The following is a 27,461-nucleotide window of genomic DNA, read 5'->3' as shown; positions in this document are numbered from 1 at the left end:
GAGAGGCGAGATTCACCCCCTCTATCTCAAAGGAGAACATCCTTCAGTCAATTTTGGAGTATGATGACTATTAAGTTGACAATTGCATATGAGCTCTAGTGATCCAGTTCATGTGTCAATTGATGAACTGCATAAATTTAAATTAGAAGAAAACAAATATACTCTGTTAGAAAATGCTCACTAATAAAAAAAAAATTAAATTCAAAATTTGAAAACATTGACCAGAGTATAATGTACACATTAGGAAATTATCACGCTAATGTTCTATCAAATATTTCCAGGTAATATGTGATTACGAGAGATCACGCATATAAAATGATGGTCATAAACTTGTCTGTTAAATGGGACTGATAACAAAGAAGTTCATATCAGAGGTTTGAATGTTTATTTCTATTATAATTGATATTCCATTATTGATCAAAAAAGGGAACTGTATTTAGCTTATTTTAACAATATATCACCAATTATGAAGATAACTCATAGCTCAATTCTCATTAATTGAAACAACACAACAGCCATAATTTTTTTGGCCAGTGGAAAAAAATCAAATCATTGAATACTTCCTAAATTGGGCAAAACATCTTCAGTATTTTTGCTTCTTATAATCACTTTAAAGTGTTCAACCATATTCATCAATATGTCAATCATCAATATCCAATTTAAAAATTGGAATGGGTTGGGCCAAATGAATATCCTTTGGTTCTTGCTGTAAATCAACACATGCCACTATTATATTCCAAACCATAATCAAATGTGAAACTGTGCCACATGAAGCAAAGATCTGAATATAAACATTTTGGTTATATGTTTATAAATTATTTCTTTTTATTTGTATTGTTTACTAAATAAAAAAGAAAAAAAAATTAAAGCAAACGTTTTATATTTTTTTATACATTAAAATGTTGGAAATTGGTATTTTAATCTTCCTTCAGTATTATTTTTTCAAATTTTCAAGACTTACACATGATTTCCTATGATGTTCTCTAAATTTGTCAAAACATTTCTCTAGGTTTTTTTTCTCAAATTTTTATATCATGTTTTATTTCAGTCAATATCAAATATCTAAACAAACAACCATTACTACAAAGCCCATACAGCTCTCTATGGCTGTATATTATTTCAGACTTAGAGAGGTACTAACCATTTACAATGAAAAAACTACAATTTCTTCATTTTTATTAATAGCAGGTTTTGTTGTATAATTACATTTTTTTAATGTTTAACAACTTAGTATGAGAAATGTATGTTAATTATTTTCTCTTTGTTAGTTAATGAAAAAAACTAAAAATCGATTACATGGAAATAGGTTCAGTTCCCCTTTAACAGATATTAATCAGTAGAGTGTCAGGAGACACGACTATCAAAATGTTTAATTTCTCATAGATTGTTACTAAAACATGACCTTAATTGCTTCATGATAACTATAATATGTTGGTATAACTTGAGTTTCTAATGTATCCATTCCTTTACTATAAACATGATCTATCAATGTTCCATTTTCTGTTGTAGCATTTACAACATGCTGTGTGTAACCATTGAAAGTCATTAGCTCATAAACTTTTGAGGTTGCTTTCAACAAATCTTCATTAAAATCACCCGTTATAATACATTTTGAACTTCTTTTACTCAATTCTTTCAGTAAGTTTTCCAGACTTTCACAAAAAGAATTGATATTATAAGAAGGAGGTCTATACACAACTGACAGAATAATGGAATCAGGATTGCTAATAACAGCTGCAACAAACTCCAAATTATCAAAAGATATATTTAATTTACTTGAGACTCCTTTCTTTATGTACAGTGCAACACCGCCATGTGATTGCTCTTTAAATTTGCTTGTATTTCCAGATTTATTGTACGAAAGATAGCGTGGTTGGTGATAAAAATCAAAGTTATCTATACTAATATCACTATTTTGGTTGTCATTAATCCATGTTTCAGTCAAACAAATGATGTCTGCATTCACAAATTCACAATGTGAGTACAGATCTAAAAAGTGTTGCCTTAATCCTTGTATATTATGTAAAATCAATGTAACATTATCAATATCAATGTTTTCATTATCAACTTTTTCAATGAATTCTTTCATATTATTTAATTTTTCTTTAATTTCAGGGTTGCAGTGTATACTTTTTGGATTCATATTTTCTATTGTAAGTCCAGATAATGATGATACACGACTCAGCCCTACATAGGCTTGTCCAGAATCAAATATTCTTTTTAGTGACACAACAGCTTTGTCTAATGTTAAACCTTGTACTTTATGAATGGTACATGCATAAGCAAGTTTAAGTGGAAACTGTCTCCTTAAATATTTCTTGCCTACAAACTCTTCACATTGCTCAATACAATGAATACCAATATTTTCTTTGTCAAACTTCACTTTTATAGAAACTGTTGTGGAATTTGTTTCATCCATGATTATTTCAGTAACATTACCAAAACATCCATTAGTAAGACCTTTGCTAACATCAATGTTTTTAAGTAACATGACTCTTGCATTAACAGCAATCCACAAATAACTTGGCAACTGGCTTCTACAATGTGTAATAGGCTTTTCACGAATTCCACTTCCCTTCTTGCTATCTCTCTCAGTGTCCTGTGCTTTTAAGCATATCACATTAGTACATTTTCTATGCAATAATTTCTTATTCCATTCATCTACTTCTTTGTTACATGAATATATGTGGAGATCATTTTCACATTCTTCACCCGTTTCACAAGAATTTAACAATTCCAAATCTTGATCACTGAGAATATCATCACGTTCCTTTACACGTAACCTATTTAATAACAAAGCAAAGTCTACATCATCTTTTTGTCTCATTATTTGTTGTAGTTCCACTTTTTTAAAATTATCATTCCATAAAACCCCTTGAAGTGTATCTTTATATAAAGGATTTCCAAATACAGGTGGAAGTTGATACATATCCCCAACGCATATTATAGACACACCACCAAATGGAGTCTCGTCACGAGATTGCTTTATTTGTCTTAAACGACTGTGAATGTAATACATTAACTTCTGATCTACCATTGATACTTCATCAATGATGACAATTTGCAATTGTGTTAGCTTATTACGAAGAGCACTTATTTTTTCGTCACTTAATGGCTGATAAGGCATTTGAGCTCTAATTGGAATTGACAGTATACTGTGAATAGTATGGCCATTGATATTGTATGCAGCTACCCCTGTAGGAGCCATTTTCAATACTGAGATATCATCAGGGTTATGTAACATTTTAGCTAATATACGCGTAGCTTCATAGTAAATACATTTCACTAGATGACTTTTTCCTGTTCCTGCACCACCAGTAAGGAATACATGAAAAGGTTCAATTATTTTGCCATTTACTTTATCTAAACACCATTTACGTATGTTATAAAACACAGCCATTTGTTTTTCATTTAAACTTCTTATCATAGAATGTCTATCTGCTTTAGATATTTCTGATGACCTTAATTCTAATGTGTAATCATCTGATTTTGGAGTAGTATGTTTCAAATCAGGAATTTCAACATCTTCATCACAATCTTCCATATCTACATTTTGCTTTGGATGTTCAAGGCGTTCTGCTTCACTTTCAGGACATAAAAGACCCCAAGCATCTTCCTGCACACCAAACTCTTCTAAATGTACTTGAGCTTGATCAATTGATTCAGCATTTATTTCAAATTTTTTTCTATTTGTACAAACAATCGAGCTGACTTTTTCCAATAGGGAGCCATTTATTTTTATCATACCAGTTTTGAAAAACTCTTCATATGTTTCAAATCCTGGAGGCTTCAAATGCTCGTCTGAATAATGTGGTAAAAAAAGTTGTAAGATGCTCAAATAATATTTTTCGGGTGAGACAACAACAGAGAAACGAGGGTAACGAACGATTGCATCTTTTCCACGTGTACGTTTCTGTACAAATCCCAAATTGTTGTCCAATTCAAATATACTTTTTTTACAAGTATTTGTTATTTGTGATTTTGTTAAAATTCTATATTCAGAACAAAACATTGCAAGGCACATACTACGAAATTTCTCACTTTTAGGTCTAGCTTTATATCTGTCTAGCTTGCTGGGCATCCAAATATTATCATTGTCACTTTCTGATATAGTATTAATGACACTCAAAGGTAAACTCATTCTAACAGGATCGGGTCCAACAGGTATAAATTCCACTTTTCTAGAACTGTCTTTTAATCTAAGACTACAAACACGATACACACTTTCTTGAGCAGACACTTCACGATTATGCATATAAGCTTGACCTAGTTTTTTCATGCTTTCTTTTGCATTTGTGTTTCCTTCCTGTATTTCAGATAATGTATGATTCAAAAGCATTCCCATTTCACGTTCAGCTTTAGACATATAAGAAACAATGTAGGCTACACATGCAAATGCATTGGTAACATATTGTAGATCCATATTTGCATTCCAAGCTCGAAGTAATTTTGGATTATATTGATTTATCCATACATCTTGAGGCTCTCTTTGAATAATTATACTTTCCTGTAATGCAATTTCATTATGTGCACTTTGAAACTGGTCTTGTGTTATACCCAGTTTTTCAAAAAGTTCCTTCACACTGTTATATTCAGTCCCATCTGAAAGTGCATCTTTCACAGAATTCAGCAATTCCTTGGCATTTTTTTTCCTTTCATTTTTTTCAGACTCTTCTACCTCTTTTACATTGTTAATCTTAGTTTTGTTTCTATTTCTCTTATCTTGCAATTCATTCTTTTCAACTGGTTTTATAATGAAGGTTTTCTCTGAAGGTGGTCTTGGGAAATTAAATCTACATGTTGTACCCTTTTTCCTGCACGATTTTGAATGCTTCTTACTATGCTGTTGTACAGAGCTCACAATCTCATATAATTCTGGATCTGTTTCCTCATCAGGTTTTTTGCAAGAAATGTATTTATCTATAAATTGCACAACATCAACATCTTTATCAATTCCTAATTGTGGCGCTTGTTCTACCCACAGTAACATATGGACGTGGGAACTACCTCTGGACTGAAACTCGACCCTACTGACGTAGTCTATGCAACGACCTATTGGTGCAGCTGAAGACATGATAACTTTGTTCATAAAAGTATGAAATCTATGATCAAACATTCTTGCAACTGTTACTGGATTTGACCTTATAAGATGGCATTTATCAGCCCAATCTAATTCACTTGGTGTTCTGGTGTCTCCATTTTGGCATAACAAAGTAGTCATTAATTCTGGCCATCTCATATCTGCACATGAAAACGATGCAAACCATGTAGGTTTCCCAAGTTGCCTCACCATTGCCAATACATCTTTCTGTGTTTTTTGCCAGTAAGGAGGTGTTCCACGAATTTGCTTTAAAAATTTATATCCTTTATCTGCTCTAAGAATATTGTGAATTTTGTCAACATCTTTCAAATCCTTTGCACTTATTGCTGAATAATCATCTTTTTTATTCTTACTTTGTCTCAATGCAATAGAAACTTGTGATAAAACTTGTTGAATTTCATAAATATACTGAGCATAAAAGATATAGTCTGTATTCTGCGCAAACCTATTATCAGCATGCATAAGTCGATTGTGTAAATATCTTCCTAATGTAATCTTTTCATTTCTTTTATCATGAAATGTTGGCTGACCTTGAGGAAACAATACAGGAAAACATTTGGCCTCATTGGTTTCATCTTGCAATACCAATACAGGGCTTTTGCCTTCACATGGAGCACAACATATTATATCATCAAAATATTGATCTAAAATTTCCTGTCCAATATCAGCAGGCTGCAAGCAAGAATCTAAGTGAATCCCATTCAGTCTTTCCTCTACATCATCATCATGTTCATCATCTATTTTCTTATCAGATTTAGATGTATTTTTTACTTCTTCCTCATGTCCACTTTTATGAGCTTTTTTATATTCGGAAAAATATTCATCCAATAAATCATCCATCTGCTTCTTATATTTCTTTAAGTATGATTTTTTACATGTTTCCAAAATTTCTACATTTTCAATTTCGTTGTCATTCTTTTCCATACAGTTTTCCCATTGTTCATTCACTGAAACATCAAAATAGTACTTATTATTCATTTTCAAATATCCTAGAGCATTGAGCAATTTACGTTTATCTACAAATTTGTACTCATAGTAATTTTTGTAAGACAATTTCCTTTTTAACTTTACACGTATCAATTGATCTTCAGTATCAGGTCTAGGCAATATCTGTACAGTTTTAATAGTATTTGATGGGACACAAACAACAGGACCATGTACACCATTCTGACCACCTTTAGGCAAAGCCATTAGTTTCATAAAAGGAATATTGACTGCAATCAAATGTTGTTCTAGAGTATTCAAGTTAGCTAATTCTTCTGGAATTTCATGCAACTCTAAATTATTAGTATGTGCTTCTGCAGGTATTTTTCCAGACTGTAGTTTTCTATGACAAGTATAACATATCCACAGAGATGATCTAACTGATTGACGTATTTGGCATTTTGGTCGACATTCTAAATTACAAGAATGCAAATACTTTTCACTTATACATTTCTGCAATTTAGATCGATATTTACTTCTTGTACATTTCATTACCTGGTTTTCAAACAGAAGCTTAAAACATACACAACAAACATATTCAGGGCCATGCTGTATATTCTTCCTAAATTCGACTAACACATTTTCAAACTCAGACATTTTAATTATTTTATTTGCACTTTTCTTAAGGTTGTGTTTCTTTACTTCTTCCCTATATTTACTATTTTCTTGGTATTTACTTTTTAATTTCTTCAATTTCTGTTTTTTGAAATCATCTTTCTCATATTTATGTTTCATACTATTTTTCATTGTACTTTTTTTTGATTGCCTAAAGAGTTCATCACACTGATATTTATGTTTCATAGTATTTTTCATTGTTCTTTTCTGTGATTGCTTAAAGAGTTCATCACACTGATATTTATGTTTGATAGTATTTTTCATTGTACTTTTCTTTGATTGCTTAAAGAGTTCATCACACTGATATTTATGTTTCATAGTATTTTTCATTGCACTTTTCTTTGATTGCTTAAAAAGTTTATCATACTGATATTTATGATTCATAGTATTTGTCATAGTCGTTTTATGTATTTGTTTGAATAAATCATTTGTCTGGTAGTATTTCCTTCGGGTTTCTTTTATATCGTTTTGAAAAACTTTATTCAATCTATATTTCTCTTTTAACGAATTTAGAACAGTTTGTCTATAATCAAAATCAGTATAATATCTTTTACGAAGATTACAAGTTCTTTTTGTCATAGACACTGTGTTATGCTTTTTTCCTTTTGGTGTCTGTGAAAGTTCATCTTTGACAAGTTTTTCTTTTTGTGTAGCATCTTCTTTTTTCTTTGAAATTCGCTCATTCCTCTTTTGTTTCTTTTTAAAACTTTTTATCGTATTATAACTTTTTTTACCATTACGCTTTTTTCTTGAACTGTAAACAACTTTATTATTGTTTAATAAAGCATGCTTTCTTTCTTGCTCATGTTCACAATTAACGGTATATGTTTTGGCAATATTTTCATCATATGAATTACTGCACATACAATTACTAAAATCAGACAACAGTACTGATAGAACAACGTCATAATGATTACCATTGGAATTTTTTAGATAAATACCACCCACTGATGTTTCTTTTCCAATTTGAACATTTTTCCCAGAAAATAAACTCCATTTCAAACTATCATCATTATATATATAGATATCCATTTCAATTAAATTTGCTAGAACAAAAATTTCCACTTCTGTTGCCCAGATACCATTTTCTTGTATGTTCTTATCTGAGGCATATTGGAAGATATTAGTATAGCCCGATCTTATACAACCAACAAATCTATCTTGGTTTTGCATTAGATGTGTACATACCGCTTGTCTTATGGAAAGATGATAATTTTCATTTCCTGTCAACGAATATGATATAGCACGATAAAAACAATTTCCATCATTTTTGATATTTTTTATGTCTTTTGGTTGTTCAAGAGGTACACATTCTTTATGTACAAAATTTGCAATCGAACATACAGTTACAACATTTGCAATATTTATTTTTTTACAGCAATCTAATTTTATCTTATCAACAAGAGGTTTAAACCAAAACTGAGAATGAACTTGTGCAGTTATTTCTATATCATTTTCATCAAAATCACTTTCAGCAATGGATAGCAATTCAATATCACTTTTTTTTGGTACTTTACATTTATGACTTTTTTCATAACCATCATCAACAACTTTAACATCACTTTGAAGATTGCTTAATTTGCGTTTTTTACTTAACATACAACTTGTATTTTGCGTGCCATTCTTCAGATCCACTTCTTTAAACACATTCTGCCAACCATTACGATTTTCTGAATCTTTTGGTTGATGAACATACTTTGATTGGTTATTATCAACATTATAATCTATTTCTTCATTTGATTCCTGAGTAACATTCATGTTTTCATCGTCAATAATTTCTTCTTCAGTCAAACTATGATTCAACTTTTTACTTTTACTCTTCTTCAAGCTTTCATATCCTAATGAACATTCAGGAATTACAACATCGCTCTCATCATTAGCGTTTGAACAAACTACACTTGCACAACCTTGTAACTCCAGATGATTCTGCAATGTTTCATTTCTACATGATATTGCTTTTACACATATACTAGTTACTTCATATTCAGTGTAAGGGGAACATTTTAACGTTCTTGCCAACCTCATACAATGTTCGTACACACCTTGCCAACTTGAAGCTTGAAGTAAGATACTATATCCATCATCAATAATTAAGCCTTTACTACTCCTAGAATGTGAATCAAATATCAAGAAGGAATCATAACCACAGATTACGATAAAAGCATTTCCCGAAAATGTCACAAAACATGCATCACAATTGCTACACAATTCTTGTTCAAGTGCTTGTTTCAATGGCATTGAAACAGATTCTTCTAATATTGGATTTTCTTCTAACAATCCAGGTATTGATTCACGGCATTCTATCTCAAACAATTCATCATATGCCTCTAAGCATTCAGGTAAATCAGAAATTAAAAGATATTCTTGTTCGCGTGCTACATAATACCTTATGTAACTGTACAATTCATTGCCATTGACTAAAATCCTATCTAAATCATTACTATTCCAATATTTAGCATTTTTCATTTTGCTATACAACAAAGCAGACAATGAATTGGCAACACATTGCTTTCCTGCTGAATCACCAAATCTCATATCACCTTGATGAAATGTTCCTTGTGTAACTGGTTGAATGTGCATATTTACTGTTTCGATTATATCTTCCATTGCTGCTATGTTCTTTGATGAATCACTACTGACAGAAGTAACGGATTCAACTACATGAAAATGAACATTTCTTGTGTACTGTATATAAATGCCTTTAGGAGATGTAACAACATTTATTCTTCCCGGTTTCCTTGCAGAGTACAACTGCCAACATGGTACTTCATCATTGTAAGAATAGATATCGGTATCAATCAAATTTGCCAATGCACTCATTTCAGTGTCTGTAGCCCAAGTTCCATTTTCCATTATTCCATTTTTCAAAACATATTCTCTGACAGTTCTGAACTCACTTGTCAATGTACTCTTAAACTTATCATTGGTCTGTAATAAATGGTTCACAGTAAGATTCCTTAGAATGACATGATGACATTCAGTACCAGAAATAGCATATGAAATTGCACGAAAAAAACAGTTGCCATCTTCAGCTATTATTTTAATACATGAAGGAATTCCGATGCACTCATTGCTATTCCATTTTGCATGGAAGCTTTTGTCTGTATAGGTAATATTTAATTTTTTACAAATGGCTTGTTTGTCCGTTGTCTCAAGAGGTAAAAATTTGAAATATTTGTCTGGCCTATCACACATTCCAAGATCTGATACAAACACTACTTCGTCTCTTGATTCATTAGAAGAAGGATGCATATTATCTTCTTTTATTTTCTGAACAATTGCTGCTTTCATACCACATTCCAAAGAATTTTGTGCAAAACAATCATCAGTACACTCATCCCCTGCATTCAAGATTGCATTGTCTGTATTTTTATTCAATCCTGCATCTGGGACAATTTCAATGCGACATGTTTCATCACGTACATGCTGTGTATCAATGTACTGACATGACCTTTCACTTTCAAATGAACTGATCAGTAGGACGTCATCTTCAACACTTGTGTCTGAATCAGATTCTATGCAATTTCTCCCACGATTGCGTTTGATAGGTGTGTCAATGTCGATATCACTACCACTCTCATTTTCTTCAAGATCGTTCTGTGGTTCAACTTGGCTTACTCTATCTGGGATGTTCATGGTTTCTTTACTAGACATATGTTTACAAACCTCATCTGTGACACATGCACTCTCATTAGAATTTATGTGTAAATATTGATCTACATTTCTGTTTGTCAACTCTTCTTCAACTTTGCCTGCTGTCATTGATTTACCAAAACTGTTCACCTGATGAGCCACTGGGTCTTCCTTACAATTTACATTATTCTCAATCATATCTTTGTTAGATTCTGTTCTGACCTCTTTCTTTGGAATCTTTGAAACATCAGAGCAATTATCATCACTTTGATTCACTTTTGTGAACTGACCTTTCATGTTTCTTCTTTGATTTCTTCCTTTTCTACCACCTGCATAAACTCTGTATCTTCTCAAATTTTGCATCTTTTCCACAACAATACACGTCTTTGGGTTCAAGTGCTTAGTCAAACTTGCTTTTGACAATGCAGACAAACAACTTGTTACACGAGCATAAGATTGATTTTTCATTGTATCAATTACCTCATTGGCTTCATTGTAAAACTTCATGGAAAGTGGTGATTTCACAGTACAAGTATAAATATTCAATAAAGTTTCAACATAGGATTGCACATTGATGTCTTTTTCTTTGTTTTCCATTTTCTTGTCCACCTCATACTCTTTTTTTTGTTCTTTGATTTTTCTTTCACAACTACCATAAAATCTCTTGAAAGCTTTGCCAATGTAGGTTACACCTGGTTCTAACAATACACCATTACCAGATCTTTTCTTTCTTTTGCCCTGTTCATTTTGTTCATCTAAATTTGAATGTGTTGTTCTTTCTGTTTTTTTTGCCATCAATTTTGTTTTTTTGCATTGCACTTTTATCCAATTACCGTCGATTTCTTCACTGACCAAGTTTTGATCTACCAAATGGCACAGATTGTTTGTAAAACCGTTTTCACGTCTGCTACATTGCTCTGCAAACACTGCACTCTTTTTTACTTTATTAAACCTCTTTTTTGCTCTCCTTACTCGTCTTGACTTTTTCAAGGTTTCCATATTCTCGTCAGTGTCATCATCACCATCTGCTAACATGAGAGGCTCATATCTGTTATAATGGGATGGTATACAAACTTGGTCAAATATTCGATCACCAAAGTTGCTATGAGCACAACATGGGCAAATCCAAATCAATCTCTGATCAGCAAGTTTTTCATTGTACAAGTATCCCTCACATGTCACATGAAAATGGTTGCTACAAGACTCACATGTTACGTACGTGTCACTTTCACTGATTTTATCCATGCACAGATAACATTCATTAGCATCTGTATTGTTCATCGACGTATAACTAGATAGCATGTTCAATATCTCATCAACAATAGAGCGGAATTGAGTTGCAGCCATTTTCAATCTCTTTATCCCAAGAGTCATAAAATGCAAAATATTCAATTAACAATGTATCCAGTTATATTCAAATCAGTACCTTTGTGTGTAGACGAACAAAAATGTAAAACTTATAAGGATTTCACAAACCACTCTGTATCTATTTTACAATATATATCTTCAAAGTACAATGCTTTATGACAACTTCTAGTTTCCTGAAGGGCGACACAATTTATTAGTCTGTATTTTGTCAATGATGCACACTTGTGTGTGTATTTTTAACACTCACTGACTCTCAAAACAAAATTATCACTTTTTCAAACTTAACATAAGAATATAATATGAGTATTTTATCAATATCTCCTTTTAACTCTCTTCTTTCACAAACTTTAGTTTATTTGAATGACTATATTAACGTATTTTCTCTGTATGAAACAATTCAAAACTACTTGATTTTTGTAAACTTTGTTGTCTTAATTGTTTTTTTTTATTTTGTAATTTATCAAGCTCACTACGCAAAAGGATATTTCTGATCAAATATTTTATTACAATCAATCAAGCCAATTTTTATTTTTCTACCTTGTTCTTTGACTTTATTTTTCTTTATTCTTTTTGTAATTAATCAACCTTTTTGTGATTTCTAAAACTCTGTAAATGATAATGCTGGTCTGCAAGTACTTCAGCCCACATATACTTTTGAACCTTATTCTCTTTAATGTTTCCTCACTTTCTTCTTCAAATGTGTGTAATTTATCAATGTCACTTACTTTTGTTTCAACATCTGATCCTTATTCTCTTATTTCAACTCTTTTCACTATTTTGTAATCAAACAAAGTTTCATATATCTGAAATTTTAAAAACTGTTATCATATATCAACTATCAAATTTCTCCAACACACTTGTATTTGACAATCTTGTTCTCTTTACTTCAATTTTCTTCAAAAATTCAATTTTCTTCAAAAATTCAATTTTCTTCAAATCTTCAACTTTTTCAAATACACAAGTTTCCTCAGTACTGAAATAATATCTCCACGAGCTTCCTCAGTGGGTTTTATTCCCAAATTACAAATGTACGGGCGTCCCCAGTGAATGATTGAATAATATCTCCAGAAGCTTCCTCAGTAGGTTTTATTTTCAAATTACAAATCCACGAGCTTCCTCAGTGAATGATTGTATAATACCTCCACAAGCTTCCTCAGTCTCATTGGGTTTTATTTTTTAAATTACAAATCCACGAGCCTCCTCAGTGGCTAATTAAATAATATCTCCACAAGCTTCTTCAGTGTGTTTTATTTTTTAATTTACAAATCCACGAGCTTCCTCAGTGGGTTTTATTCTTAAATTACAAATCCACGAGTTTCCTCAGTGAATAATTGGATATCTCCACGAGCTTCCTTAGTGGGTTTTAATTTTTGAAATAAAAATCCACGAGCCTCCTCAGTGAATTATTAAATAATATCTCCACGAGCCTCCTCAGTAGGTTTTATTTTTAAATGACTAATCCACAAGCCACCTCAGTGGGTTTTATTTTTTAACACAAATTCACGAATTTCCTCAGTGAATGATTGAATAATATCTTCACGAGTTTCCTCAGTTTTTTTTTTTTAATTGTAAATTCACGAGCCACCTCAGTGAATGATTGAATAATATCTCCACGAGCTTCCTCGTTGAGTTTTATTTTTGAATTAAAAAGCCCGAGCCTCCTCAGTGGATGATTACATATTTACACGAGCTTCCTCAGTGGGTTTTATTTTTAAATAACAAATCCACGAGCCACCTCAGTGGATGATTAAATGCTACTTTCACGAGCTTCCTCAGTGAATCTCAAATTACAAATTCACGAGTTTCCTCAGTGGATGATTAATTAACAGTACCAACACCTTCCTCAATAGATGTTACCTTTTCTGTAATTGATGACCGTGAGCTGCAGTCTGACCAATTGCACACCTGTAAGACAAAAACAAGAAAAATATATATTTACACATAGCAATAACATAACTAATCATCAGATGAGCTACAAATCCATAATTTAATCAAAACTTATGGTCACGTTCAAGCCATTCATTGATCATTAAAAAAAAAATCTGAACAACCTATAAAAACGACAGGGTTATTATGTGTCAAATCACCCAAAGATAAATTAAAATTAAATCGCACCATCCCACAATTCATTCATTTTTCGTATATAGGGAGTTCGACATGGCTGATGTCCACATATTTTTTTGCAGCATAATCAGATGCACAGTTCCCCCATTATGACACACTCAATTTCTGAGATTTGACCGAAAATGGACGCGGCCGCCGAGTTTTTAATGACTGTGGCTCGGTAACTGATGCACCAAAATCAGTAAAAATGGTATCATTAACTAGGAAATTGAATAAACCATCTCAAAAATGTGTTATTTGTTATGTAGACGAAATATAATGAGTGATGACCTTTTCAGCATTGCATTGGCCTTCAATTTAACCCGTGGGTGGGGTTACACTATTTTGAGTCAATATTTTAATATATGAATACCCAACATTATTTATATATAATATAAAACAACTAGAGGTGAATTATTTTCTTTGGTTGTTCCAACTTCTCTCGAAGAAGGCATACTTTTTGCAAATATTTTTACTACAATTCTATTGAACTAATTTCTGTATTGTATAATGAATACACATATGTATGTTAATACCAAGTATCTCAATTCTTTGTTAGTTACTGGGAAATCCGAAATTTTCCATGTTCGTAATAATGTGCATGACTGCAAATCAGCATTATGAGTTAAGACCATGAGAAACATGAATTACACTACCCTAACACATACATTTCACCAATCTCCTGAGGGCAACCACATATATAGTGCACTGTACACAAGCGTAACCAAAAAACGTCTTTTAAAGGGGTGTTTTTTCTGTTTTGGACACGAGCAGCGCATGCACTCGTTAAGGGTGTCAAAAACGCTGATTTTCAAAAAAGAAGTAGTTTTAAAAAACTAATCAATGGCCAATCGCAGGGTGAAGCGCATTTAGGGTATTTTTTTTAAACTTTTTTTATTAGACTGCCCAAACATGTTTAGACCTTTAGGGTATGTTTTTTCCCCCAAGCTTTTTCTCCGGAGTCATATTGTGGCAAGAACTTGTTTAAATTCCAAATGTGTAAATAGTAAATAAAGCCTGTGAAAAACTTGTTTACACAGTTAGTTTGCACACAGAGAAAAACTCATTTAGGTGATGTCCATTTGCTCATTAACTCAGGGGCTTGCCAATTCACTGGCAGTGTACTATTCCTTCATGATAAAACATGTTATTAACTGTTTACTGAGTTTGACTGGACATAAACTAGATGTTCAAGAACAATGGAAAAACATGAATTGTACAACTTCAGTAAAACAGTGCATTTATTCCGTATTTCATCACAAGTATTGAATGCAACCTCACTGACCCAGCAGAAAAAGATATGTGTGAGACTGTTATGACAATTTCTGCAGTAAGAAAGGATATTAGATTCAAGATCAATGCACAAATCAAAAAGTCATCACTCATTATATTACCCCTACATAATAAATAACACATTTTTCATTCAATTTCCTGTCTAATGATACCTTTTTTACTGATTTCAGTCCATTCATTTTTGAAATACAGTCGCTTAAACTTTCGGTCAAATCACCACAATTGGGCGTGTCATAACCAAAAAACCATGCATCTGATTGCACTACAAAAAAATCATGTAAGCACAGGCCATGTCAAACTCCCTATATACCAAAAATGAACGAATTCTGAAACAATGCGATTTAACCCGTTATGTGAATTGACATGGAATTACCCGTCAGCAAAAAAAAAAAAATAATGAAATAAACAAGTGGAATGCCTCTGGCCGTCTCACCTGCATCACACGGTTCAATATAGCAGCAATGCTGACTTTGAATACTACTCTAACTCGCACAAGATGTTCAGTGGTACATGGTTATCTTATGTCCACTTCTAATGAATTCGACCAAAAAAACTTACAGAGATATGATAGTTATTCAACAAAAACCTCAACATGACCAAAGTACATTGACCTTACATAACCTTTGACCTCGATCATATGATTTGAAACTAACACAGGATGTTCAGTAATTAATACTTGATTACTCCTAGTACAAGTTTCATGAATCAAATTCATAAACTTTCAAAGTTATGATAATAATTTAACAGATACACCCAATTCGGCCAAAATTCATTGACCTTTGATTTTGGTCATGTGATTTGAAATGCACACAAGATGTTCAAAGATACTTGATTACTATAATGTCCAGGTTCAATGTACTAGACCACTATACTTTAAAAGTTATGATGGCACTTTAACAGATACATACCCCAATTCAGCCCAAGTTTCTTGGATCTAAATGACTTTTGATCTAATCATCAGATTTGAAACTTCCAGAAAATGTACAGTGATGCTTGATTACTATTATGTCCAAATATTTCAATCAGATTCATAAACTTTCAAAGATATGATGAAATATAACATATATCCCCAATTTGGCCAAAGTTCATTGACCCTAAATGACCTTTGACTTCGGTCATGTGACGTGAAACTCATGCAGGATGTTCAATAATATTGATTGACCTTTTGTCCGAGTTTCATGAATTGAGTCCATATATTTTCTAAGTTATGATGACATCTCAAAAACTTAACTTCAGGTTGAAATTTCAATGTAGGTCTTTTAACATGGTCTAAGTTCATTGACCCTAAATGACCTTTCAACTTGGTCATGTGACATGAAACTCTAATAGGATGTTCAATGATACTTAATTAACCTTATAAGTGACCAAATTTTATTAACTAAGTCCATATACTCCCTAAGTTATGACGTCATTTCAAAACTTAACTTCGGGTTATGAATCGATGTTGACGCCGCCGCAGCCATCGCAAAAGCGGCACCTATAGTCTCACTCTGCTTCACAGGTGAGACCAAAATTCCCACATCAACATTAATTTATCAGACAACACTTCAAAATATTAAAAATGTTTTTCAATAGTCCAAAAAAACCTTCAAGGTCCAATAATTCTTCATTAAAATGATGTTCTTGCTATAAAAATAACATTTCTAAACTGCTACAGATACCTAAACACACACTCAATCTCGCATCTACAATTCCTAAGAATAATAAACTCATGCAAGTGTGACTAAGAGCTTTTGGATGCCAAAATTTAGTTCACAAACAAATAATGCAAATTTGTAAATTTCTGGATAAAATTTACCTTTCTTTTACACCATCATTCTGCCATCAATGGCTTCTAAATTTCTACATATAGATTTGTGCTTTGCTATCAAAAGACATAATAATATCAATTTTATCAACCAACCATTCAGTCAAGCATGCTGTGCGCTACATGGTCATCACTAACTGTGATAATATCATAATGAAACAAATCACATTATCTACTTGAAAGTGTATGAAAGTTTAAAATTGACATTTTTAAAATGACAGCTACCTTCTTTGTTTGCTTACATGTCATTTGTAATTACACATCATTATGTAACAAACAAAATGCGATGTATAAAAATTAGGGCTATAACCAACACAGACCAAATTTTACATATCATAGATGTAAATAAAAGCTAAACGAGTATTTCAATCCACAATGATTTTTTCCCATTTTTTAAAAATACACTGTTACTTTGACAATGTGGATATTGACTTGTTTATAGATACGTTTCGCACATCTTCACATTACCACCAATCCTTCAGCCATTTTTCATAACCATGAGTTAAAAATTGAGAAAGTAATTACATCTACATAATTTACACAAAACCCACCACTCAAGCACACTCATTCTATAATTTCTGCAAACTTTCTTTGACAGAGGTAACTCTGATACTTACTTTTATATTTATGATTGTGAATAAGTCAACAGCACTGCATTCAGTTTGATTTCCGTCTAGATACCAAAACAAGAACACCTGCATGTAAAACAAAGACAAAATTTCATTGATAATCGTACAATTTGTGATGACAAAATGGCCAAATACATTTCATATAAACCCCTCAAAAAATGTTTTGCAACTCAAGTTTGTGTGCTAATGAATTTCTTAGTGAACCATCATCATATGAAAAAGATGTACCAATGGAAAGTATGATTATTCCTCTTTACAATCATGTGTCATTTGTAAGGCTGATGTTATCATAAAATACACAAACATGATAAATATGCAGCAATGTCAAAAATGAAATGTTGCAAAATCTGTTGCCATCTCATGTGTGAATTCTGCAACTCTGCAGTTTGAGTGCCAATAAATTTCTTAGTGAGCTATCATCATGTGTAAAATTGATATCTTTAGAAAGCATGATTATTCTCCTTTACAATCATGTGTCTTTTGTAATGCTAATATTATCATGAAATACACAGACATGATAATACGCAGCAATGTTAAAATTGAAATGTTGCAAAATGCGTTGTTTCCAATAGCGAATTTCCAATTGTTTCGAGGATGGAATGAGTGCATTCACTGTCAGTGGCTGGCCTGCATGGTGGAAATTCTATAGAAATGGAGACTCTTGTTAAAAATCAATGAATTTTCCAACATTTCACTTCTGACTTTTCTCAATATTCATTGTGATTGCATATTCCATGATTACATAATCACAGCAAATGGCATGTCATTGTAAGGAGGAATAATTCAGCTCCAATGAAACCACATTCATCTTTTACACTTCATTAACCAACAGATATCATCCACCAAAACTGAGTTGCAAAACTTTTTTACATGTGTTTATGTTCTTCGCATAAAAACGTAATACTTTGGCCAACTCCTTATTTTGTTTTACTTTTTAATTCCCATATAAGCACATTCTTCGGGCAATATTCTAAAAATCGTATTAACTTTCGTGTCAAATATCGTGTTATCTCTCTGATTTAACACACCTATAACATACCCCCAAATCGGTATTCTGAAAACCGTGTTATTTGCATGCTATCTCATTTCGTGTTATCTTCGACTCCTATTACTCTCCATCTGTTTAACTCAATCAAATACGCTGTTAAAAAAGCAAATCACGCAAAATTTTCAAAGAAAAGGGAAGTGCACGCTCTATGACACGAAGCCTGCATTCTGACATCATTTTGCAAGTGCATACTGCTAAATAAAAGTTAGAGCTATAATTAGACGTGGGGAGGGGTAATTGTAACAATTAACAATGGATTATTTCAGCATGAATACGAAATTATGACAAAAGACAGAAGCCTTGATCAACTGTGGAGCAGGCAGATGACAATCGCCCTTAAACTATGGGGCCAAGAATAATTTATACATGCTCCCCCCAAAAAAAAGAGAAATTGAAATAATAAATATACAATGTAAATTGTGTAAAGCAAAAAGCACTTTAAGAAAAATTAAATTTCACATAGAAATACCAAACATACAAAATTGAAATTTTTTTTGGTTAAATTTGATGCATATAGCTATCAGTCAAAAAAAAATAAATTCTACCAGACAATTGTTATATGCCCGTATATGTTCTTTTTGACGTTTGCGTCTGCTAGAAAAAGTGCTGCGATCGTCATCCCTACCTCAACGTCTCCTTAACATCATTTTCAGAATACCAAATTTCGTGTTTTCTTCCTCCCTAACACCACGTATGGGGGTTGCGCGTTGCGCACTGCGTATTTCATCACCTGCGCAGTGTTACCAGATGGGCCACATGTTTTTCCTGCTAAAACGACTTTCAGAATACCAATCGTGTTAGCGAACACCGTTTTTGTGCTAACACAGTTTCGTATTTTCTATGATTCTCCATAGGGAAATAATTTAACACGCTACGCACTGCAAAAAAGGAGCGCAAACAAATCGATATGCAAAGTCTGTTTCTTCATTACCTGCTCATGTTGCTAGGCCACAGTGAGCATGGTGTGATGGTACCTATTCAAAATTCACTTTTATTTCAAACCTGTTTATTATCATTAATCCTACAGAGGACCCTATCCAAACCTCGGCCTCGCATGAGGCTGCTGCTGAAGTACAACATTATGAATCATCGGTAACATGACAAAACTTTTGTCAAAAGTACATGTAAAAGATAATGCTCAGGCGCTTATAATCAACTAATGAACTTACCAAAACTTCTCAAATCACAGAAATTTATCAGTAGTTCAATATCCACAACACTTTAGCATGAAACTAGTCACTTCTTTACTCGTATGTGTTCAGTTCAGTTCAGTTTGGTTTATTTCATTTCAACTCAAATCAATTTTAACAGCAAAAGAAATCATTACAAAGATATAAATGAATATGCAAGTATATATGTGTCGGTATGTGCACTCGTTGTGTACACAGACAATTGAAATTGAAAAAAGTCACCAGCGCTGACAAAATTCAGGTTGCAAAGTATCAAATTTTTACTGTATTGTGAAATCAAGAGAAAACGAAACTATGTCCATGACGATACTGAACTCTTTCTCATCACATCCCCACTGGAATATTTTGATGACCTGGTGACCCAAGCTGCACCTACGACGTGATAACAGATATTAAACAGCGCAAAGCATGACAAGTTTCATAATCATATCATGGACTTAGGTCCTTGATCATATCATTCTTATTTTGGGCGTTGGCTTAATCCATTATGTTTATGGTCAAAATAAGCCCAGTTAAGATGGGGTTAAATCCATCTTGTTTATGGTCAAAATAAAGTTCCGACAATTTTCATTGAAAAAACAAAAATAAAGAAGACGCAAAACAAATACATAAGAAATTTATAAAACAAAAAGAAAAATAAATGTGATGTTGGAATTTTTGAAAAGTAAATTCAATCAGATGACTATATTAGGTGAAACAAAAATTTGCATTTTAGGGGCATTATTTTATTAATTAGACCAAACTTATGATTTTACGCATTAATTAGCAGAATTAATGAGCAATGAAACTTTTCGCAGAATTTGATATAATAGGTGTGTACATGATGCAATGCGCTTGCCAACTTTCGGCGCGATCACACGATCGACGGCCGAGATCAAAGGGGGGGGGGGGGGCTGAATCAGTCTTCAAAGGCGTCGAAAAAGCGAAGTACATTTAGTGTTACAAGGGAATCCAGCCTTGGTAATAAAATATTGTGTTGGAAAATAGAAAAAAATAAATAAAACAAGATGGTGAAAGTTTCACAGAAATTGGACTAGCAACAACCGGGTATGTAAATTATGACAAGAAGCAAGGATAACTTTTCCATAGGCCATGTTCGTCAAGGATTTGTGGTTTTCTCCTCAGTACTCATTCCCCTCATACAACCAGGTAGTATATTGTTCATATTGATGAATATACTCATGATAGGAAAAAAATAATGTGAAGTAAAATCTTTGAAAAATAGAAATTTGATGTGTCCGAAGGACACAGATGCCCCCGCCTAACGTAATCATAAAGTCATTCAATATGACTGAATTTAACATCGTACAGAAACCTACACACACCAATAATTTTGTTAATACTTAATATGTTGATTATTCCCTAAGTTCCTATTCAGAAACCAACTTGCATTTATAATGAGCTGTGACCTTTGACCAGCGAGCTCTGAATTCAAATTTAGCCTGTATATTATTGGTGTCATCTACCTAAACACCCGATTTTTTATATCTTGAATATTTCATAAGTTATCAGACAGAAACCAACTCGCATATTTACTGAGCAGTGACCTTTGACTTTTCACCTGCCGACTTCAAATTTAAACTTTGCCTGTATTTTAAAATCATCTATGGACACAACAACAATTTTTCTAAATCCATTAAATGGCCATGCGTTTTATGTTGGGCCCGCAAATAGGTGGTATCGTTACATTTGCATGACAAGCAAAGAAATAATTAATGGTATAAAACTTGAAATACATGTGCTACATGGGTATATTTGGTATCATATTAAAGGGAATCTTTATACCAATTACTTGAAAGAAAAAGAAATACTTGAGATTACTTCATTTACCAGTAATTAGCAATTATGTAACATCAATTGGCCATCTTTGCATGGTGGTAGACGAGGGGAGCATAAATTTTCATTTCATTAAGAAACTAAATGTGTAACATCACAGTACCTGAATATGTAATAGTTTTTGGGCTCACTGGCTTATTCTTCAATCATAAGTGGGTCAAATTTGAACTTTTAAGTTTAAAGGATACCTAATTAAGCTAATTAGTATAATTAATTGATGTAAATCATGAAATTAACATGATTGAAATTGTGACTGTCTGATGTATAGGAAATGAGGAGAGATAAAATATACTTGTGGGTTACACCTTCAATAAAATTTAGAAGCTGCAAAAATTAAAAAAAGAAAAGCACAAACTAATTAAAGGCTTTCCAGAGATAAATCAATCTATTGTTTTAATAATTATGACCTCATGGTTTCAATATTGACAGCGAAGACTGATAGTGATAACTTTGATGTGTCCGAATCTTCAGATTATTCTGGTAACATAACATATAGCAAATACACCTTTTATGCAATTTTAATTGATGAAAACTTGTTTGTTGCAATAAAGCCCTCATCTGATGCCATTTACTCTTTTTATCTTAATGTTACATCACACTGCGTCTATAAATCAGTAGATGACACATACTTGGCTGGTACAAAAGTGTTCAGAGAATATTTTTCCAAATTATAAAAAAAACTAAACAAAAAAGTACTTGAGAATGAAACTGGCACAAAGATAAAACTATTACAGAGGCAAATGTACCCATAGAATATGTTCTGTGCATTGACATTCAATTGACCCAGTACCAAGAGACCATGTCCTGCAGAATGTTGAGCAAGAGGGTATATTAAAATATAAAACTCTAAAATAACATAATCAAAGTATTTTTGCAAGGTGTATGGATGTATTCATATGATGTTAGTTGTTTTTGTTCACACTAAGTTTAAAAAAGCTAAAGCAGTAATGACAACTTTTCATTGTGCATTCACATTTTTCTTATATCTATATGTTAAAACTGACTCAGTTGTCAACCTGTGGTCCACCAGTCTTTGAGCCAAGAGGTGAAAAATCCCACCATTTGAGTCAAATGAAATCATGTTTTATTCATAATAACCACAGTAAATATATCATAATATACTGGTTAGTGTTTGCAAGTGTATTTATTCAACTAAAGGCAAGACTAATCAATATTTTAGGGGTAAAAAATATTTTTTGGAGTTAATGCTCGGAAACCAAGTCGGGGGACGGAAGGGCGGACAGGGGCAACGCTTGATGCCCCCTTCCGGACTTTGTCTGCGGGGGCATAAGAATAATATTTACAGCCATTTGATGTATCAAAGTACATGGAAGAGTACTCCTTGCCTTACAGCTTACATTAATATGACATCATATATATGGCCAATTTGAAATCTCCATTAATAGAGTGATTACCAATATTTACAACTTTTGAAAATTCATAAGTTTCTTATTGTTTTTCCAATATTTTCCAAACTTTCACCAATCAACTTTTCTGATTTTTCTCTTTCCTCTAAAAATATATTTTTTGGGTTGGATTCCCCTTTAATACAATTGACACTTGTTTTTTACCTTATCAAATGAAAAAGGCAAGCTTCAAACGTACTCTCCTGGGGAGCGTTTCATGAAAGAACTTGTCGGACGTTTTATCCGACAAGTCCCATTTTATCCGACAGTTACCATAGTAACAGTGCCTCTCAGCCAATCAGAATCAAGGAAAGATGTCAGATCTGACAACTTGTCGGACAAAAATGTTGATGAAACGGTCCCCTGGTGTGTTATGGCATATAAAGTCTATGAACCTGCAAAAAGGATTTATGAATATTTCATCAAATTGCTGCCTTAAAATAATGTTTACATGGCCTTCTGTAATTGAAACCATATTTGTAAAGGACGAATAGAGGCAGTGCGTGAGCGATATTCTGTCTTGCCCAGTTGCCCACTTGTTAAATTAAATCCTCATAATAATATAAATTAAATTCCTCAATCTCCTCTGTCATTCAACAAAATCTTATCCAAACCTCATTATGAAATATCTGGTAAGGAAAGTGATTTACAAAATAAATTTGACACGAGCCATTTCATACTGTTACTCTTTCCTTTGCACTTGGACACCACTTTGATATTAATGACATTATTGCACTGATATTTCACATGTCTGAAGATTGTTAGCATTTGTGAATGCAGACTGGGCCCTACAAGATGCAGTATCATGAAAATATATGTAACATCCAACATACATTTTACAACAGCCGCTGTTGTTACAAATTCTTTCAAATATTACTTTTACAACCAAGGATACTCAGTTCTACACACTATACAGTTATGATTTCGTCTTTCATTATTAACTCAAAGACAATTTCTTTTTCTATTTAGCAGCGCTCAAATTCTATAATTCTCAGCATATTTTTGTGTGGGCTATCTATTGACTAGGCGTAATGACCAGCATAATGATTATGTTCTAACTTCTGATTTTGTAGATCTAAAACTCCGACAGTGAAAACGCATGCAATTTAATATAGATTCTAAATGACATTCGCTGCAGTATAGACCTTTTAGATTCTTGCCAAGATCACCTTTTTTACATCATTCATATGCTACTTCAAGCACGGACAGGAGGAAAAATGACGCGTTTCTATGGAGCCTATTGAGCCTATTGCATTGACGGGTCATCATGGTCACATCTTAGATCTACGGTATCATGAACCATCAATAAACTAGTACATGTACATGGAGAAGACTTTATGCATGCGCATACAGTACACAATAACGCTCACAAAAGATAAACTTACCAAAACTCTAAAATCACAGAAATCTATCAATAGTTCAATATTGAGAAGAAAAAGGCAGGCTTCAAACGTACTCTCCTGGTGTGTTATGGCATAAAGTCTATTAACCTGCAAAAAAGATATAATTCCAATTTTTTATGAGTATTTCATCAAATTGCTGCCTTATAACAATGCTTAAATGGCCTTCTGTAATTGAAACCATATTTGTAAAGGAGGAATAGAGACAGAGCGTGAGCGATATTCTGTCTTGCCCAGTTGCCCACTTATTAAAATAAATCCTCATAATATAATAAAATTCCTCTGTCATGCAACAGAATCGTATCCAAACCTCATTATGAAATATCTGGTAAGGAAAGTGATTTACAAAATAAATTTGACAAGAGCCATTTCATGCTGTTACTCACTATCTCTTTCCTTTGCACTTAGACACCACTTTGATATTAATGACATTATTGCACTGATATTTCACATGTCTGAAGATTGTTAGCATTAGTGAATGCAGACTGGGCCCTACAAGATGCAGTATCATGAAAATATATGTAACATCCAACATACATTTTACAAATTATGTTACTTTTACAACCATAGATACTCAGTTCTATACACTATACAGTTATGATTTCGTCTTTCATTATTAACTCAAAGACAATTTCTTTCTCTATTTAGCAGCGCTCAAATTCTATAATTCTCAGCATATTTTTGTGTGGGCTATCTATTGACTAGGCGTAATGACCAGCATAATGATTATGTTCTAACTTCTGATTTTGTAGATCTAAAACTCCGACAGTGAAAACGCATGCAATTTAATATAGATTCTAAATGACATTCGCTGCAGTATAGACCTTCTAGATTCTTGCCAAGATCACCTTTTTTACATCAATCATATGCTACTTCAAGCACGGACAGGAGGAAAAATGACGCGTTTGTATGGAGCCTATTGAGCCTATTGCATTGACGGGTCATCATGGTCACATCTTAGATCTACGGTATCATGAACCATCAATAAACTAGTACATTGAGAAGATTTTATGCATGCGCATACAGTACACAATAACGCTCACAAACATGACAAAAGATAAACTTACCAAAACTCTAAAATCACAGAAATCTCCAATTGTAGTGTTTAAAAGTTGTACAATATCAAGTCTTCACAGTATACAGTATGTATAATAGTGAAATGGTGAAACCATAGAGCTATTACAGATGGTGCACCATAGTAAACCATGTCCAAAACGAAACTGACCTCTCTTTCTCAACACAGCCTAGCTTAGAACAAGGAGCTAAGCTTCTTGCTTGAAATCTTATGATGACCCGTGATAACCCCAGCTGCACATATACGTGTTAACAGACATTCAACAGCGCAAAGCATGGAAAATTTGATCATTAATCATTATCATTGACCTAGGTCCTTGGGGGTGTTGGCTGGACGATGGGGTCTGTGCAAAGCGGATTTTTTTTTTCATTGTGAATGACATTAACTATGTGATTCTCAAAACCATACTTCTTCTTCCTCTGCTCTATTGCCTTCTGTGAAAGCCATCGTTTCCTCTTCATCGATCCCCCTTCTCCACATACTTCATAATATTAGTTTATTCATTGCACTCTTCATTAAATCATCATCAGCTTCATCAGCATCTCCTCCATGATTTTTTTACTCCATCTCCTTATTTTTTCTCAGTACCTTTTTTTCCAATCAAGGATATACACAGTAGGAAATATAGCTGGTTATAAAAAGGCTGTTATAATGTTAGGTACTCCCCAACAAAGGCCATATGGTAACCCCTAAAAAAGGATGGCGAGGGAGACCAAGCACGCGATGTCCTCTCGTCAAGAGACGGAGAAGAGAAGTCCTTTCTTAATTATTTGGGGGGTACAACTCTTAATTACTTTTGCCTATTAGGGGGGAGGAGTTAAACAATGTATCAACTAATCAGGAAAGAAGGGTGGATCATAACCAATATGAAAGTTTATTTGCGCCTGAAGTCAGGGAGCAATTATCTGGGAAGGAGTTTGGATGGAGGAGGAACAGTAACCACAATGCAGTGATAAGGCTACCACATCAACCTGTGCTTTAAACAAAAGGAGCTGTGTCAATGGACAAAGGAGCATTGAACTTTCTTTCAACCAATTTACTATCTGGAGTTTGTGAGTTTACACAAACATCCAAGCATGTTTAAAAGTATAATCAGTTTTACAAAAATATGAAATGCAGAGTGTTATAGACAGCTAATAAGCTATGAGTGTATGCACAGATTTAAAACTACCTAACAAAATAAGTTAACATATTCCAACTTGCATTTATACTTATACACATAAGATGATCAATCCCCTTTTCTGGTATATTTCTATCTATCTATCAATCCATCTATCTGTCTGTCTATCTATCTACCTACATGACATATATGTCTATCTCTCTGTCAAATATATATCTACATGTTTGAATATGTCTCTCTCTCACCCTATCTATCCATATATATGTCTATCTGTCTATCTACCTACTTTGCATATGTATCTGTCTATCTATCTCTCTCTGTGTCTAATATAATATACCTATCTGTTTAGATATGTATATCTATCTATCTTTCTATATATCCATCTATCTATCTGCCTGTCTATCTATCTTTCTATATGTATGTCGGTCTGTCTGGCTATCTATATATCTATCTATCTATCTGTCTATTTCTATTATATATATCTATTGAATATGTCTATCTTTCTATATCAATCTATCTGTCTCTATCTATCAATCTATCTATATGTCTGTCTATCTATGTTTTATTAATATAACCACCTATCATTTATCTCTCAATCCATCACTTGATCCATCCATCGCGCCATCCATCAATATATATAATCATGATCTATCTTCTATATATCTGTGTGAATATGTATGTCTGACGATTGTCATCACCACATTAATAATCACATTGAGCAATGGTCAAATTTTATTCTTAGGATGTCTAGAATCAAGATTATCAATCATATCTAAGTGATTCATTTTATACATTAGCCGACTCTGAATGAAAAATCATGACAGACCACCTAATTCGTCCGCATGACGAATTA

The 27,461-nt window shown here is 32.9% G+C and overlaps 2 protein-coding genes and 1 long non-coding RNA gene across 3 annotated transcripts; all 3 read right to left on the bottom strand.

The window, feature by feature from the left end:
• Positions 1 to 1,249: 1,249 nt before the first annotated feature.
• Positions 1,250 to 6,726, bottom strand: LOC121417516. Its single transcript, XM_041611238.1, has one exon. It carries the CDS (start codon positions 6,680 to 6,682, stop codon positions 1,391 to 1,393), a length of 5,292 nt encoding a protein of 1,763 aa, XP_041467172.1. The 5' UTR covers positions 6,683 to 6,726; the 3' UTR covers positions 1,250 to 1,390.
• A 483-nt stretch (positions 6,727 to 7,209) lies between these two features.
• Positions 7,210 to 11,930, bottom strand: LOC121417887. The gene is made up of 2 exons (XM_041611622.1): positions 7,435 to 11,930; positions 7,210 to 7,223 (listed from the first exon to the last, which is right to left on the bottom strand). Exons 1-2 carry the CDS (start codon positions 11,705 to 11,707, stop codon positions 7,210 to 7,212), a joined length of 4,287 nt encoding a protein of 1,428 aa, XP_041467556.1. The 5' UTR covers positions 11,708 to 11,930.
• A 171-nt stretch (positions 11,931 to 12,101) lies between these two features.
• LOC121417517 lies at positions 12,102 to 26,983 on the bottom strand. Its single transcript, XR_005970366.1, has 4 exons — positions 25,481 to 26,983; positions 24,399 to 24,503; positions 17,522 to 17,599; positions 12,102 to 13,606 (listed from the first exon to the last, which is right to left on the bottom strand). It is a non-coding gene; the product is annotated as an uncharacterized LOC121417517 (long non-coding RNA).
• Positions 26,984 to 27,461: the final 478 nt, after the last annotated feature.

This window comes from Lytechinus variegatus, chromosome 6, assembly GCF_018143015.1.
Source record: "Lytechinus variegatus isolate NC3 chromosome 6, Lvar_3.0, whole genome shotgun sequence".
NCBI lineage: Eukaryota > Metazoa > Echinodermata > Echinoidea > Temnopleuroida > Toxopneustidae > Lytechinus > Lytechinus variegatus.
Note: the sequence above shows the minus strand (reverse complement) of the source record. Positions and strands in the feature narration are given on the sequence as shown.